The sequence below is a fragment of the Vicugna pacos genome, chromosome 10, assembly GCF_048564905.1.
Source record: "Vicugna pacos chromosome 10, VicPac4, whole genome shotgun sequence".
Lineage (NCBI taxonomy): Eukaryota > Metazoa > Chordata > Mammalia > Artiodactyla > Camelidae > Vicugna > Vicugna pacos.
Genome location: NC_132996.1, coordinates 70,019,182 through 70,036,041, shown reverse-complemented (window position 1 = coordinate 70,036,041; position 16,860 = coordinate 70,019,182). Strand labels below are relative to the sequence as shown.

The window sequence follows — 16,860 nt, the reverse complement described above, 5'->3', positions numbered from 1 at the left end:
GTCATCTTGGGTGGGTCTCCTAACCTCTGTTTCCTCATTGGCACACACGGGTGTGTGGGGAGTGATCCGGGGTCTCTGAGTTATTAATGGATGCTGCTGATCAGCAGGGCTACTGTTTAAATAGCATTTGTTGTTTTGAATAAGCTTTCTGAATTGCAGAAAAACTAGAAACAATGCAAATAAATGTACAACAGCCAGAAGGTTTGTAAAAACTTTAGAATATTTACTAGATAAGATAATATGCAGCTGCTGAGAGTGATATTCACCTAAATGCCCATGGCATCCCGGATTGGATCTTGTAACAGAAAAAGAAAATTCATGAAAAAACTGCTGAAACTTGAATAAAGTCTGGAGTTTAATTAATAGCATTAAAGTTAATTTCCTAGTTTTGATAAATGAATGTTAACATTAGGAGAAGCCAGGTGAAAAGTATATAGGGACTCTATGTACTATTTTTGTAATTCTTGTTTAAATCTGAAATTATTTTAAAAATGTAATGACATGCACAAGTTTTTTGGAATACAGGAATCACTTAGGCTAAAATGCTCAATGGAAAAAGCAGAATTCAAAATTGTATGACAGGAGAGGGTATAGCTCAGTGGTACAGCACATGCTTAGCATGCATGAGACCCTGGGATGGATTCCCTGGTACCTCCACTAAAAAAAAAAAACCTAATTGCCTCCCCCTGCAAAAAAAATTGTTTTTTAAATTACTGAATTCATGAACAGGCAACCAAAACAAATGCCACAGCTACAGCAAACAGCAGAGGCCATGCGGGAAGAGGTGCCAGGAAGCAGGCCAAAAGAGTGGCAAACGTGAGACCGGAGGCCACCACTGGAGTGCTGGGGTATTTTCATCTGTCCCTACACCCTGTGGTCAGGGTTGTCCTCGGCCCGGGGGTGGGGCTGGAATGTGGGCAGGGGAAGGGATCCTGGCAGTGCTGAGGGACCGATAAGGACAAAGCGCTCTATCAGGCCTGTTTTTGTTTTGTTTTGTATTTTTGAGAGGGAGGAGTGGGGGTGGGGAGTGAGAAGAGCTGGAGAGCCCAGGGTGTCGAAGGTGGCAGGTTTGGGACAGAGAAGGCCCTGAGGGCTGTCACCTCCTGGTGCAGTAGAGGCAACGTTTGTCACGTGACTCAGTGCCTTCAGCTGGTGGGGGCACTGGGAGGAGAGGTCGCAACTCCGCTGACTTTTCCCAGCGCCCTCCCGCCCCCGACCCAGGCTCTGGGCCCCCCTTGTGGGTGGTTCTCCAGATGCCCTCCTTTCCTTGCCCCCTCTTCCTGTCAGCTTGCCAGGATAGTTTTGGCTAAAAGGGGCAGGGTGTGCCCCCAGTTACTGGCCCACAGCAAGTTACTGGCTGGCAGCACTCCCTTGGGATTCCTTGCCATTCTTAAGTATTTTGATCATCTCCTGAACTATGTTACAAATTCTAGGGTAGGGTCGGAGGAAAGGAGGGCAAGGACCGAGAACCCTCAGTCCCAATCTGCCTCCCCAGGTGTTGCACAGAGCAAATTAAATGAGGCTGGGTTACACGGCCGGCCCCGTGGGAAACGCTCTGCAGAGCCATTTCATCTCACTCCAGCCCCCACACTTGACTGTAATCTTAGGACGTGGAAGCGCAGGATCGGGAATCGAACCCTAGATTCTGACCCTAGGACCATGACAGACAGCGTCATTTTCATTCTAGGTCTGCTCAGACTGGCCTAATAGTCAAGTCACTTGGCCTATTTTTCTGAGCCTATTTTTCCTTCAGTAAAATGTTGGAGGTGGGCCCAACTCAGTGGGTGGTGGCTGGTGGGAGTGGTGTGTCCCCAGGTCGTGCTCCAGGCAGGAGTGATGAGGTGGATCTCCAGCCTGGCCTGCCATGTGGTGCGTGCCAACCCGACTGTGCTGCGGAAAGCCTCCTCTCCTTGGGCCCTGCTGCCCTCTGCTGGTTGAGGTCCAGCCGCCTGGCCAGCACCAGAGGAGGTCAGAAACTGGGGCTTGAGAGACCGGTCCTGTTCTTTCCCCTGTCCAAGTGCCTAGCTCTGCAGCTCACTGCTTTTGGTCCCACTCGTTAGCTTCTGAAACTGTTTCCTTGGCTATAAAGTGTAGGGATTCTGAGGACTGAATGGGGTAGGATGTGCAGAACGTAACCTACAGTGCCTGGCCAGCAGGATTCTGTGATGCTTCTCTGGAGGGCAGACAGGAGCAGGAGACCTAGAGCACCTCTGCTGCAGATGCGTGGGTGAGAGGGGTAAGCTCTGTGTGTCTTTTGTTCATTGACACCTCTCTCCGAATTCCCCACCTGCCCCCACCCCCATCCTGGAATCCCCAGCTCCTTTCCGGTTTCTCTCTATGGCAGGAGCAGGCTGCTTAGTGAACTTTGGACTGTCCCCTTAGTCCACATCGGAGCTCTTGCAGAGGATGGAGGATGGAGGCTTGGAAGGCGAGGACCATATCCTGCTCCCTCCTCCATCCCGCTGCTTGGTGTGCAGTGGCTAGAACAGAGCCCACAGATGGTAGACAACAGATGCAAATTTCCTAATCTAACACATGGATTGTCTACCCTGCACTCAGCCCTGAACGAGGCTTGGTGTCTCCTCAGCAAACCTAAGCCCTGGAGGCAACTCCAACCCATCCCCCCAGCTCCCCTCAGAGGCTCCAGCCTACCTTGCAGAGAGCCATCTGCCTTGTCCTCTAGGTCTGTTCTCCTCTGAGGCTGCCCATCCTTGTCACAAGGAGTGTCTGTGCTCCTTATTTCTGAGGATCCAGATTGGGAAGAGGGGACCTACATCCATCCAACACTTCCATTCTTGCCTCTGCTGTGCAGCCCCTGCAACAATGTTACATAGCAAATAATAACCCTCACTTCATAGTTAATAACTCTAGTTAGTAGTTAACACTGAGTGAGTGAATAAGCACTAGTTGCATTAGCTTATTTAGTCTAACACTCCAGGAGGTAGGTCCTACTCTTACGCCATTTTACAGATGAGGAAACTGATGGAAAGAGAGCCCTAGTGACTCCTCCAAGGTCATAGGGCTGGTAAACTGCAGAATCAGGATTTGAACCTAGGAAAATCCCCTGCTTTCCACAACCTAATCTGTCAATCAGGAGCATTTAGCATGGAGGTTAAGCCCTGCAATGCAGCCCCTCTGCTGTTCTAGATCTCTCTGCCCCTCAGCCTGGTTTCAGGCTTTGTTTGTTCCCTAGCTAGTGGCTTTGGGATGACTTCATGGGAGCCAAGAGTTCTCATCCTCCAAAGGAAGGGCCCCAAGAGCAAAAGGCAGGAGAGAGCAAAGAGGGTGGCCTGAAGTGTGTGCTTCGCCAGCCACCGTCCCCTCCCCACAGCCAGATGTGGGGCCCAGGGTGCCGTCCAGGCAGAGGGGAGAGGAAAGCTTCATGACTCACAGAGTGCGCCCCACCCTCCCTGCCTGAGGATGCCAGGGAGTGGCCTGTCCTGGGGGAGATGACTTGGGGTCTCCACCCCTGCCCCTTGCCTTCCCGGCAGACAGCCCCAAGGCTGGGCGGAGGCAGTGTGGGGAAATGAAGACACTGTGGTTTGTGGCTCTTGGCCCCAGCTGGCCTCAGGGCTGCGCCTTCTCCAGGCTCCCACTCTGGCCCCGCCCAGCCAGGCCAAATGTGAGGAATTGAAAGCGGGGCTTGGAGGGTGAGGAGGAAGAGGAGGAGGAGGAGAACGACAGCCCATAATAACCACTCTGGCTCCTCGGGCTGGGCGTCTCCAAGTGCTGCCACTCACCGTGTCCTCCTGTGACACCTGGGATGGCTGGGGGCCCAAAGCCTCGCCTGGTGTCTCTCAGGGGCTGTCTTCTCAGGCACGAGGGTGGGGCCCGCCTCCTTCCCTCACTCTCAGCATCCCCGCCCTTCCCGCAGTCCACCTCACCGCAGCCACAGCTTCCCAGCCCAGAAGTCACCCGGCCTTGACTTGTGGTGGCTTGTTTCTCATGTCTGGGTGTCTGCAGCTGCCCTACTGGTCTCCTGCTCCTGCCACCAGACATGTTATCTTAAGGAGTCCAACCTGGCCTTTCCCACAGCATGGCGACAAAGGCCCAGTTCCTTAGCCAAGGGGCCCACGCAAAGACAAACACTCTGGTGTGCAGGCAGGTTTGGGTGCCTGTGGTGAGGTGGGAGTGAGGAAGCTGGCAGATCCCCAGGCTTCCCGGAGAAGGCGGTGTCTGGGCTGGACCCTGGAGGATCTGGCAGGGTAGGGGAGGGGGGTTTGAACAAGCAGTGATTGGGAGAAATGGCAGGCCGAGGTGGGGAAACAGTTTGAGAAGAGACTTCAAGGCTGGTATGGCCATCCTGGGTGTGGCTGGGGTATTAGTTGTCCTGGGCATGAGGTGGGGAGGGTGGGCTGCAGCCAGATGTGGGAGAGCCTTTGTCCCCAGCTAGAGAAGTGGGCCTCCTCTGGGCAGAGGGGCTGCAGAAAGCGCAAGGCGACATGACTGAATCCGTGCTTCGGAAGATTCCTGATGGTGAGAAGGATGAAGGAGGCTGAGAGCCTGGAGACTGGGAGACTTTTGAGGGAGTCCAGGCAGAAGGATGAGGAACACCGGTTCACAGCACTTGTCCATCCACTCCTCACATACTCCTTCAGTGCTTCCTACACAGGAGGCACTGCTTGAGGCACAGGAAGTTCCAACAAACCCAGTCTGTGCTCTCAGGGAGCTGGCAATTCAAGGGGAGACAGGACCACGGCAAAGGGTAATGAGCTCCCCCAGAGTCAAGGGTGGGGCCAGGGTGGGTGGTGGGGAGGTGGAGGTGTTCCTGACTCAACCGCTCCCCTCCAAGGACCTCCTCTTCAAGGGTCCCCATCAGACCAGGCGCGTGCCCATTTCCCTTTCTGTGAGGTGGCCCCGGAAGTCCCCTCCCCAAGCCTCTGCACACCTGTTGACATTCCACCTCCCTGACCCCTAGCCTGCTTCCCCTGTGCTCACAGAGAGTTGTTCCCTGACCTTGACCTCCTAGCATCAGTGCAGTGAGGGCATGAGTCGAATTCCAGTCCTACATCAGACCACGTGACCCTCTTCTTCAGGAAACCCCAGTGTTGAAGGCCTTCAGCTGATTGGATGAGGACCACACACATTAGGCAAGGTCATCTGCTTTACTCAAAGTCTACCAATTTAGAAGTAACCACTTCAAAAAAATACCTTCACAACATCTAGATTGGCATTTGACCAAATGCCTGATCAAGTTGACATTTAAATTTGACCATCACACCTATTTATTTTCTTATATAATTATCTCATTCTTGATATACTTAACACTGCAGAGAGCTAAGAGGCAACAAGGCAGAATTTACTCCTCCTGCTCATCAGGTGAGAAGACTGACACTCTCTCAGGACCAAGTCCATCACTCCATTTTCCTTCCCATTAATACTCAGCCTCCTTGGCCTGGCCCTCTTGTCCTCCCTGCCTTGCAAAACGTCATACAGTACCCAGCAGACTCAAGTCACCACCATAGCTTTTTTTTTTCCTTTTTTGAGTTGAAGTATAGTCAATTTACAATGTTGTGTCAATTTCTGGTGCACAGCATCATATTTTATACATATACATACATGTTTTCCATTTCATATTCTATTTCATTAGAGGTTACTACAAGATATTGAATATAGCTCCCTGGGCTATACAGTAGAAACTTGTTTATGTATTTTATATATAGTAGTGTGTATCTCATAACGCTTCTCATGCCCCGTACTCAACAGGCAGTCTCCCTTCCCCAGGAAGTGACTTCTCTCTTCTGGGAGCTTCCCAACCGCCCCCTCATGCTGAGGTCAGGACCCCTCTTTTGTGTGTATCCCAGGGCACTGCAAACAGACCTGGCTTTGATGATACAAAACCTACAGTTCCCTGTATCATAGCTCTAGTTCTTGTCATAGTGTTGGACACATCAGAGAGCTCCTTAGACACCAGGCTATTGAAGAAACAGATGGTGGAGTCCCTGGTTATCTCAGGGAAGGAGCCTGAACCAGCACCCAGGTCTCCCGACATCTTGTTCAGCATCTTGACCTCACCTAGAGGATGCACTGTCCAGCCCTGCTCTACTCCAGGTAATTCATTCCACGTTTGCTGCACACCTCCTTCATTCCTGGCACTGTGTTACACACCTGACAAGCATCTTATCATTTCATCCTCACAGCAACCCCCTAGGATGGGCATGATCATCTCCACTTGCCAGATGGAATACTGAGGCTCAAAGAGTATAGCTCTCATAAAATCACACAGCTACGGAAAACGGCAGGACTAGGATTCAAACCCAGATCTGCTACTGGCTCCAGAGACGGAAGACTCTGCATCTCTGTGACACCAACAGGCCAAGCCCCATCCCCAGACAGGGGCTAGGAACAAACAGACAAAGGAAACAACAATCATGACTTCAGGGAAGCCAGGAAGTCAGTGTGAAAAGCTTCATAGCCAAATAACCATCAAGGGTTCTGAGGACTCACATTTTGGGAAATCAGAGGAGACATCTGAGCTGGGTTTAGCTCACTGCGCTGGGGGAGGGCAGGAAGGGGAGACTAGGGGAGAACATTCTGGGCATGGGGTGTGCTTGGGGGAGGAGCAATCAGGCTAGAAATCTAGGCCAGGAAAAGTTGTTTCCCATCCCTGAGCAGCTTATATTAAAACCCTGGAGTGGAGCCTCTAATCCAAGTGGGGTTTTCTGAGCAAGTCCCTAACATAACTTCATCTGCCTCAGTTCAGCTCTGTAACCTGAGCCAGGAGTCCTCACCTGCAGGAAGTGGTCCCTCCCCTGGAGTTTTTTCTAATGAAACAGAGTGGGTGGGTGTTAGTGGCTGTTCTGTGTGGGTGGATCTCATCCAATCAGTTGAAGGCCTTAAGAGAAAAGACTAAGGTTCCCAAGAAAGAAGGAATTCTGCCCCAAGTTAGCAATAAGAAACCCTGCCTGAATTTCCAGCCTACTGCCCTGCAGAATTCAGACTCAAGACTGCAACATCGACCTGAACCTCCAGCCTGCTGTGCAGGTTTTGGACTTGCCACGCCCACAATCATGTGAGCCAGTTCCTTAATATCTCTCTCCATATCTGGTTTTATTTCTCTGGTGAACCTGGACTATACAGTTTTATGGATCATATTACATAATTACATCTATAGAATACCATGTATTGTATTTATCATAAATAAAGTGACACTTGAACATTTGTGAGCATTTACTGCGTGCCAGGCACTGCAAAGCTCTTTGCAGGTGTCTGGTGATGACGCCCTTACTCATCCAAAAGCTCCATGATGTCGTCTGTGATGGGTCCCATTTCACAGATGAGAGGCCCAGAGGGTTCAAGTAACTAGCCCAAGGTCCTCAAATGATAAAGCTGGTTTTGGATCCAGGTAGTTACACTGGGGTGGGCTCTTATCCACCATGGAACATGTGTGCAAAGGCATTTTGAATAAAGAAGCATGACACAGCCGACAAGGGATGCCATTTTAGTCTTACAGTTACCACTAGGATGGGCAGGGTGAAGGGGGACGGAGTGGGGTGTGAGTTCTGGCTGGAGGGTCCTAGCACCGCTGAGTCCTGAAGGTGCAGCCCCGGAAACAGCCGCGAGGTGGCGCCAGGCCGCTCCAGGATGTGTGGTTGGGGCTGGGAGCTGGGAGTGGTTCCGGGGTCTCTAGGACTAGCCCTCCACAGGGCTGGTGAGCCCGGGAACCCCCTCCCCCAGGCCTTGTGGGGTTTCCGCTCCGGTCCAGGGATCCTACCCCCAGGGTCGGGGGCCCGGCCTTGGTGGTGCCTATCTGTTTGAGGTATGATTTGGTGGTCACAGCCTGGGGACTGGGTCCAGCCCGGCCAACTGGGCAGAAAGTCAGTGCCCAGCTCCTTCCTGTACTGCTGGGGAGGGAGGGCCCCAAGCCATCAGGTCACCACACAAAAGCTCTGAGTAATCCGCCTCCAGAAGTTGCGACTGCGGCTGCTAAGGGCCACCTCGGCAGCCTCCTGGAAGACGGCGTGGATATTTTCCTGCAGCAGAGCCGAGCACTCGAGGTAGGCCACTGCACCCACGGCCCGCGCCATCTCCTGGCCCTAATGGGGAGAGTGGACATGGCTGCTGTGAGGTGGGGGCCGCTGGGGACCTCACGTCCAGCCTCCCCACAGCCCTCTTGGCCATCTTAGGTGTGACTGTCTGGAGTACCCACTGCTCCTGTCCCCTGGCTTAACCAGTCACACAGATGGCTTCACTGGGTTTCCCGCCTCAGTTCTCGGCCTCTGCCTCTCAAGACACCAACTAATTAACTTCCCAGCCTAACTCAGGTATGCAGCAGAGAGGGGCCCGCAGACTGAAGAGCTGGGGGTCCTTCCTGGGCCTCAGGTGAAGTGGGTAGGTAGGACCATTTGATGTACACCCCACTTGCTCTCCATTTCTCGGGTGGAAATTTCCAAGCCTTGCAGTTCTTGACCACGACTGTCAAGAAATTCTGGGAATTACCTATGCAAGCAAAACAACCCCTACCCTGAGCCACACCCTGCGTGTGCTAGATGCCTGGCGCTGCTGAGAGGCTGGGCCAGATCAGCACATCCTGTATCACAGAAGTTCCCTCTCCTGGCACCCCCTGCCCCCGGGCTGGGTTTCCTACCCTGTGGTAGGTCACAGGCTCCAATCTATTTTTCCGCAGCTTCTTCACCAGCGACTTGTCCTTGCGCAGGTCAGTCTTGCAGCCCACAACGATGATGGGCACCTCCTTGCAGAAGTGATTCACCTCTGGGTACCACTGCAGGGAGCAGGTAGTGAGGGGGTGTGTTTGTGAGCCTTGGGGAGAATGGGCTGCCCCCGGGTAGACTCAGCCAACGTTTAGGGAGACCTACTCTATGCCAGGCTCTCAGACTTAATACATATGAACTCATTTGCCCTCCAAGTCTCTCTGAAGCAAGTTCCACCATCAATCCCATTGTACAGATACACTAACTGAGGCTCAGAGAGACTCTGTAACTTGGCCTTGGTCACATAACTGGAAGTGGCAGGATGTGAACCTGGGGGGGTGGGGCCCAGAGCCCTGTTCCCACCTGCTCTAGAATCCTACCTTTGCAAGGCAAAGTGTACCATGACTGCCTCCCCAACAGGGTAAAATATGTAAAGAAATGTGAGCCTTTAAAAAGAAAATTGCTCACAAAACGGCTGCATCAGCTGTTTGCCTGTTGGAGGGAGTGCCCCCGTCCTGTGTCAGCTGCTCTTTGGAGTGTGAGGCTCCAGGGCCTGGTTATTTCAGTCTGGACCATAACCAGGAGCCTGGAATCCAGACTGTATCTCCAGGAACGCATGCCTGTTCAAGTTCACGAAAAATTATCATCAACCGTTTGGATTCTGGAGCCAATAGGGCTGCTGTGGGGTCCTTGGCAGACCCTCCCCTCCACAAACTGCCCTTGGAAAGGGTCTCCTCCCTGACTCCACCTTGCTGAACCCAACAGGGAATCCTTAGCCTTCATCCTACCTGAGCCCTGACACCAGCAATCACTCCCTCCTCCAAAACCTGGTCTGCGCTTCACCCCAGGACCCCACCCTCCTGATTGTCCTCAGGTCTCCAGCTGAGAGCCCCCTCCCCTACCCCCAGTCCTAAAGGGGCGTGCCCTGCCCAGCCCTGCCCCCTCCCAGTAACTGCAGACTCAGACATCTGCCTGCCCACCTGACCCTCCACTGGGATGCCCAAAGGCCTTCTTCTCCCACCTCCCACCCCTAGCTTACTCCTTCTCAACTTGGGAAATGGCAAGTTTACCTTCCAGTTACTCTGATCAAAATCTCTCTCCCACCCATGTCCAATCTATCTGTAAACCCTGATGGTTTGGACTTCCAAACAGATTCAGTGCCCACTCACCTCTCATCACCCCCTCTGCTAGCACCCAGTCCCGGCCACCACTGTCTCCCCTGGTCCCTGGTGCCTAGAACAGTGCCTGGCATGTAGATGTGCTCCATCAGTACTTCTGAATGACTGCGTGAGCAGACCTGTGGTTCAAATCTGACGGTTACCACTTTAATAGATGTGTATCTTGGAGCAAGCCATCCAATTTGGGGATAGCTGTTTTCTGCTCCACAGTGTTTTTAGGTTAGGTAAGTATATATATATACAAGTGCCCAGAACTGTACCTGGCACACTAAGTTCTCAATAAATGCCGTCATCATTGTTGTGGTTACTGTTACTAATGCTGTCATGGCTGTGCTCTGAGGAACCCTGGAGCACGACGTTCACATGAACATGAAGGCCCCGGCAGCAGTGGGGACAGGGCTGTGCTGAGGATGTCAGCAGGAGCAGAGGAACTCAGGGTACCATATCTCTGACACCTGTGAGCAGCCTCAGTAACCTCTGACATAACTGGGGGACAACCTCGGAGGCCGCTGGGAGATAGCAGTCACACTGATGGAGGCTGAGAGCTGCTGGAAGCTGATAGCTCATGCGATCTTGGGCAGGCCCAGGCTGGGGAGATGAAGGGGCCTCTGGATCACCCAGCATTTTCAGGTAGGGTTACAGCAGGAAGAGCCACAACATTGAGTCTGTAGAATGGGGCAGGCAAGGAGCACTGAACTGGGAGTCAGAGGCCCAGTACAGACCCTGCTACCAAATCCCTGTAGGGCTCTGGGTAAGCTGCTCCGGGCCTCAGTTTCCCCATATAAATGCCAAAGGCACTGGACTTGATGTCATCTGGGGCTGGCCAGGCTCTGATGGTCTGTTAGGTCAAAGGTAGGGTGGAACATGGGGACTGTGCCACCCAGCCCTCCCCCCTATGCCCAGTACCTACCCGGTTAGAGACATTGTCAAAGCTGTATGGGTTGGTGACATCAAAGCAGAGGAGCAGGACGCTGGCGTCAGGGTAGAACAGGGGCCGTAGACGGTCATAGTCGACTTGCCCTGGGTAGAATGGAGGTGGTCACTTCCTCTGGACTCCTGCTCTCTGTCAGCACCTCCCCAAATCAAAGAGGTCACCTCACCCAGGACCTAGGGGTGGGGGCAGTGGGGGTGAACTGGGTCAGGGCCTAGTTCTGTGCCTCAGGGTCCAACACAGGTTTGGCACTTAGGGGGCCATTCCACGTGAATGTTCCCTTTGGGGCAGTGTTCCCCTGGCCTGCCTGTGGGATGTGTCAGCCCTGGCCTGGATGAGGCCACTGGCTGAGAGAGCCCTGTTCTGGAATGAATGAGGGCTGAGGCAGGGGCCTCCCCCAGAGGAACTGAGGCCATCACTCAGAAGCCTGCTTTGCCCTGGGCTTGGGTCGTGGGGTCAGGTGCGGGGTGGTGAGGAGAGAGGCAAGCAGAACCCAGGTGAAGATATCATAGCACAACCAAGGTAAGGGGGTTGCCAGGATTCCCTGAGGTTAGCTTTGAGTTCTGGTGTATATTTGACTCTGAACCCTCTTGTGGGCAAGGTCAGGAGGCTGGAGGGCAGGTGTCAAGGTTGGGCAGATCTTATAGACGCTAAAGCCAAGGTAGAGGCCAGAGACAGTCCACTCCTTGAGAGTAGAGGTCTGTTCCCCTCTTGTCTGCTGGATGTGGTGGGCTGCTCTGGGCTGAGGAAGCAGCAGACAAGAGGCAGAAGTAAGGAGGGTTCAGGTTCCTGGCGGCTCTAATCCTGGCTGACACCTGTCCCTTGGAGACTGGTTGGCCTTCTGGTTCAGAAGGAAGGGAGTGGGGCTTGGCTCAGGGCGTCTGGGGCCCCTCCTCCCACTCCGTCCCTCCCCAGCCCTCACCCACCTGCTGTGTCCCAGATTTGGAGGTGCACGGGTTTGCCCTTCATTTGCAGATTAACGGAGAGCCGCTCAAACACTGTAGGGGTATAGCTCTGAGGAAGAAGGGTTCAAGGGGGCAGCCATGAGGACAGCTTCTGAAGGAGGGTGGTTCCCGGGCCCAGGCCAGAGCCCAGGAATGCCTGCGGCACTGCCCCTCTGGGAGTCAGCAGCGTGTAGTAGTTTCTGGGAAGCAGGTGGCTGGTAGGGTTGAGGCCTGGAGCTGCCACTTGGTAGCTGTGTGCCCGGCCGAGGCACCGAACCTCCAGGGCTCCTCGACTGCAAAGCGAGCCTATTAAAGTACCTTCAGCAGCGCATTGCGCTAAGAATTCAGTGAGCGCTCAGCACAGGGCCTGGTACAAACGAGCACTCGACACATGCCAGGACTGTTATTTTTATCTTTGTGCCCACCCAGACTGTCCCATTTCTGAGCCTTCCTTCATGCGGTCCCCTCCCCCTGGAATGACATTAACCTACGTTTGTTCGTTCGCTCCCTCATTCATTCACTCATGAGCACCTTCTCTGGGTCTGATTCTGGACCTGGGGGAACAAGTGATAATGACTCGTTGCCTGCCCTGGGGAGCTTCTAGCTTTTTCGAGTCCCTCCTTTGCCTCTCAGCTTCTCACAATCCAACCAGAACGCCCCATTTCTATCTCTCTTACCTGCCCCATCTGGCCTCAGAGAGGTCACCCAGGCCAGAGGCCCGCTGAGCTGGTGCTGCCCCCCTCCACAAAGGCTGGACGAATGAAAATAGGGCCGGCTTTTACACAAGTGCAGGAGTGAAGAGGAGGAGCTTTTACAGACAGGGTCTGAGCAACAGGTGAGGTTTTCAAAACCTGGCCACAGCACACCAAGGGGTATGCTGGACCGGCTACATCTTGGGTACCTGGGCCTTGCTCTCTTGCTTAGGGCTGGGTGGTGGGGCCACAGTCCAGGGGGCCCTGTCTTCCGCTCTTTCAGGGTGGGACAGGGCCTCCACCTGCCCATGACTCAGGACTCCCAGCCCGCCCGCCCGCAGGCCCTCTGAATCAGGCTCTGGTCACTGGGAGGGGCAGCCCCTTGGTGGTGGGTCAGTGGGGTCCCCCAGGGCACTAGGGAAGCTGCAGGGGAGGGTGGGGAGAACAACAGGTCTGAGAGTGGGCAGTGGGGCAAGATGGAGAAGTCAGGGATGGCCCTGGGGTAGGGGTTCAACCCGCCTGACCTCTAGTCACCTGGCACTTCCTCTTCTAACAGACAAGGGCTCCACACATCTCCCCAGGGCCCCTCCCTGCCCCCTCCCCTCAGGCCCTTTGCCTGGCGGGGGACAGTGTGACCCAGTGGCTGGGAGCACTGGCTTTGGAATCGGATGTGCCTGGCTTAGGCCCAGCTCTGGCACTCACCAGCTGTATGACTTGGGCCAGTGCCCTCACTGGTTAAGTAAGAGTGTCACTGTGTGACAGGGCAGTGTCACTGTGTGGTAAGCAGACCGGCCGGCAGGTGAAGCCAACCATAAATACCTGCCGCTTAGAAGGCTGGTTGCCAGGGGCAGAGTCCACACAGTGCCACCTACACTTCCAGGTGGTGGCCCTTCCCCAGCCTCTCCCCAGCCTGTCACTATGGAGACACTGACATCTTCTGAGCTCCCAGCTTGGCCACCCACTCACCAGTAGAGTGGTCCTGCAGCAGGACCCCTCCTGGTGTGAGGTGCAGGGCAGCCTGCCAGGAAGCTCTTGGGAGACACATGTCAGGACTTCACAAATGCCCATGGAGATGCCACCATCACCCACATTCTCTAGGGATCTGCTGGGCCTGGATCTTTACCTGCACTTCTCTGATCCTTGCAACCTTGGAAAGTCAGTAGTAACCCAATTTTCCTGCTGGGAATACAGGGAGGGGAAGTGACTTGCCTAAAGTAACGCTCTGGAAAGACGGCTAAGGATGGTCTCTCAGGCCCCAGAGGCCAGGCTCTGCCCCTGGCCACCTGTCTCTCCTGAGGTCACCAACTCCAGTGCCTGGCAGCAGGAGTGGGCAAGAGACCCCCCACGCCTTGGTTGTGGGGTGGGTTGCTCCTCTAGCTTGGAACTGTCACAATCCTCCCCTGGACTGTCATCCTGGAGACTGTCTACACCTTCTGACGTGTTCTTTGAACCCCCAGGCAAGGTCAATCTCTGCCCAGGGGACCAATAAGTGCCTAATGTTATCCACTGAGCTGTCCTCTTCCAGAAGGCCAGGGCTGGGCCCAAGTTAGACCAAGACAGAGATGACTCAGGCCTGGGTCTGCCTTCATGCGGTCACAGACAGATGGATGGATTATTGCAGGACAGGGGACACAGCTCAAGAGAGGAGAGTCAGGGGTTCCCCTGGGGAAGCACACCCCTGGGAGTCCCTGTGGGGACCAGGAAGGACTTGGCTGGTTCTGGAATGTCAGCTGGTACTCCCTGCCCTGTCCCACCCTGGCTGTGGGGCCCCTAGGCTTCTGGTCTTGTGGGGATATGTGTTGCCCCAAGTGCCAGTCAGGACTGGGCAGGGGTTAGTGCCCTTCCTGGAGTCCCCCTGGCTCCAGGAGCTCTGGAGCTCTCTACTGTGCTCCCCCTGCCCTGAACCAGACGATGGGCCACAGCAAGATGAGGCTCACTGAGGCCCCTCCAAACCCCAGCCTCCTTCTGCTCTTTGCTGCAGGAGGGGCCTGGGAGATGGGACCCCGGGTCTCCTCTCTGCTGGCTCCCTGGGCTTGCAGGACTGTCAGGAGGAGTCCAGGAGCAGGGCCAGAAGGCTGGTCTGGCAGGCAGAGCACTGGGGGCTGCAGACAGTGTCCTGGGCAGGGGCTGGAAGACCTGGTTTTGAGGCCAGCACTTCCACTGCTGGGCTCTGTGCCCTGAGACAAGACTCTTCTCTCTGGCCTCAGTTTTCCCATCTGTAAAATGAAAGCCTTTCCAGCTCTCAGACCTTGTGTTTCTTTTAAATGAAGAGGCCTCTCTTGTCTTGGTGGCAGAGAGGTACCAGGGAATCGGGATCCCCAAACAGGGGAGGTGCCTAGGAAGGCCAAGTCCAGCCCTCTGGTGACAAGCATGTCTTCCCCTCCCCTGGCCACCCAGAGTGTCCTTCAACACATATTTTTCATCAACTGTAAGATGCCCATTTCCACACTGTAACCTCTCTGAAATTGGGATGGGTGTCACCATCAATATCTCTGAGTCCAGGACACTTGTGGTGGGCACCACACTTCCCAGTCCCTCTTCTGGACCCTAGCTGGACCAGCCTCTCTGGGGCGCTCCCCATGTTGTGCCCTAATTGTTGGGTTCTCACAGGCAGGATCTGGAGCCTGGAAAAACATCCCCCTACTCCCAACTAAAAACAAATGTGTGACCAAAGGATGTGATGTCAGCTCTGTGAACCACAAAGCAAGAGTCAGCTTGATGCTGCCAGAGTGGAAAGAAAGGCTGAGGCTCTTACCAGGCCTGGCCTTTCCTGCCTCCCCCATTGACTCCCCAGCACTGCACACCCCAGGGGTTTGGAGGATGTTGGCATAGGCAGGAGGGGGAGGAGATGCTGGAAGCAGACCCATGGACTCCCAGGAGAACTGGGCTAAGAGGGGCAAAGTGGGTGGGTCCAGGCCCTGTCCTGGGGCTGGTGAGTCCGCCTGGAAAGTCAGTGAGCACGCTGACAGTCCACATGCCCAGGTGTCAAGGGCATGCCAAGTACCTCTCGGGGTTGTCTCTCAGCCTTCCCTTAATTCTTCCTCACCACCATCCTTGGGTCTCTCCACCCCATGAGATCATGTGAGCAAAACAGGGTCTCAGAGAGGCTAAGCAAGGTACCGAGGGCCCCAGAGTTTGTTCGAGGCTGAGTGCCAACCCAGCTGTCTGAGGAGTCTGCTGCGCTCTTGCCCTCCAAGGCAGAGCCCACGGGATGTCCACTGTAGGGGCAAGAGCTGTGAGAAAAATGTTTCCCAAGGAAAAACCTTTGCTACCTTTCAGTGAGTCCTTCCTGTTGCAGCTCAGAGATGAGCCCCTGACCTGCATGAACTCACTCATCACAGGGACCCTGGGAGGTGGGCACCATCATTATTCCTATTACATGGTTAAGGAAACAGGCACACAGAGAGTAAGGGGCTTGCCCCAGGGCACACAGCTATAAGTGACAAAGCCATGATTTGAAGCCAGGTGGTCTGGCCCCCGAGGCTCAGTCCCTCTAAGCCATGCTGTGCCACCAAGTGCTCCCTTAGGACCTGCTACGTCCCGTCCCCACGTCACCTAAGTCATTCCCTGTGACACCTCCCCCAGTTAGGTGCCATTCTTGCCACTTTGCAGAGGATACCATTGAGGCCTTCACTGGCAGAGGGAGACCTGCGGTGGACCCCACGCTCTGCTGGGAGGCAGGCTGGGCGCGCGGCCTGGGTGGAAGGATGCACCCGTGCCCCGCTGTGCCCGGAGGGGCCGGCACTCACCTCGGGGAAGGCGCCCTCGGCGAAGACCATCAGCAGCGACGTCTTCCCGCAGCCGCCGTCGCCCACCAGGACCACCTTGACCGACCGCGCGCCGGGCGGCGCCTCCTCGCCCGCCGCCTGGGCCGCCTTCATCGCGGGGCGGCGGAGGGCCGGGCGCGGAGCGCCGACCGCGGGGCCGACGGGGCAGGAATGTGGAAGGGGCGGGGCGGCGGGAGGAAGTGCGGCGGCGGCGGCGGCGGCGGCGGGCGGCCCAGGTGAGGGGCCGGCGGGGCTCGGGGCGGCGCGCGGCGCGAGGCGTGGCGCCGGGCTGGGCCCTGCGCCTCCCGCCCCAGGCGGCCGGGGAGAAGCGTTTCCCGCGCCCCTACTGTGTGCGGGCGCTCAGGCCGCTGGACGGGGCACGCAGACTCGGCCTCGACCTCGGGAGCGCACCTGGGTCTGAGGGGCAGAAGTCAGGTGGCTGGACGGGGACGGTGCGGACAGGGAAGGAGGAGGCGCCTGGCCCCCTTCCCCGGGAGAAGGGAGGTGGGCGTCAGTCTTGGCTTACCAAGGTGGGGACAGGGGCTGGGTCCCTGGTGCCCAGTCTAGGCGGGGCACGGAGCAGGAGACTGTGACTTTTGGTGAATGAATGAATGAATGAATGAATGAGTGAGTGAATGAATGTGCATTTCCCCCAGGGCTCTGGAGACAGAACACACCACAGGCCTCCCTGCAGGTT

At 55.4% G+C, this 16,860-nt stretch overlaps 1 protein-coding gene and 1 long non-coding RNA gene across 2 annotated transcripts; one reads left to right on the top strand and one right to left on the bottom strand.

The window, feature by feature from the left end:
• Positions 1–4,789: 4,789 nt before the first annotated feature.
• Positions 4,790–7,157, top strand: LOC140698839 (uncharacterized). Its single transcript, XR_012076829.1, has 2 exons — positions 4,790–6,051; positions 6,141–7,157. It is a non-coding gene; the product is annotated as an uncharacterized lncRNA (long non-coding RNA).
• A 269-nt stretch (positions 7,158–7,426) lies between these two features.
• RHOD (ras homolog family member D) lies at positions 7,427–16,358 on the bottom strand. The gene is made up of 5 exons (XM_072970396.1): positions 16,146–16,358; positions 11,687–11,774; positions 10,740–10,849; positions 8,588–8,722; positions 7,427–8,036 (listed from the first exon to the last, which is right to left on the bottom strand). Exons 1-5 carry the CDS (start codon positions 16,275–16,277, stop codon positions 7,869–7,871), a joined length of 633 nt encoding a protein of 210 aa, XP_072826497.1. The 5' UTR covers positions 16,278–16,358; the 3' UTR covers positions 7,427–7,868.
• Between the last annotated feature and the right edge of the window lie 502 nt (positions 16,359–16,860).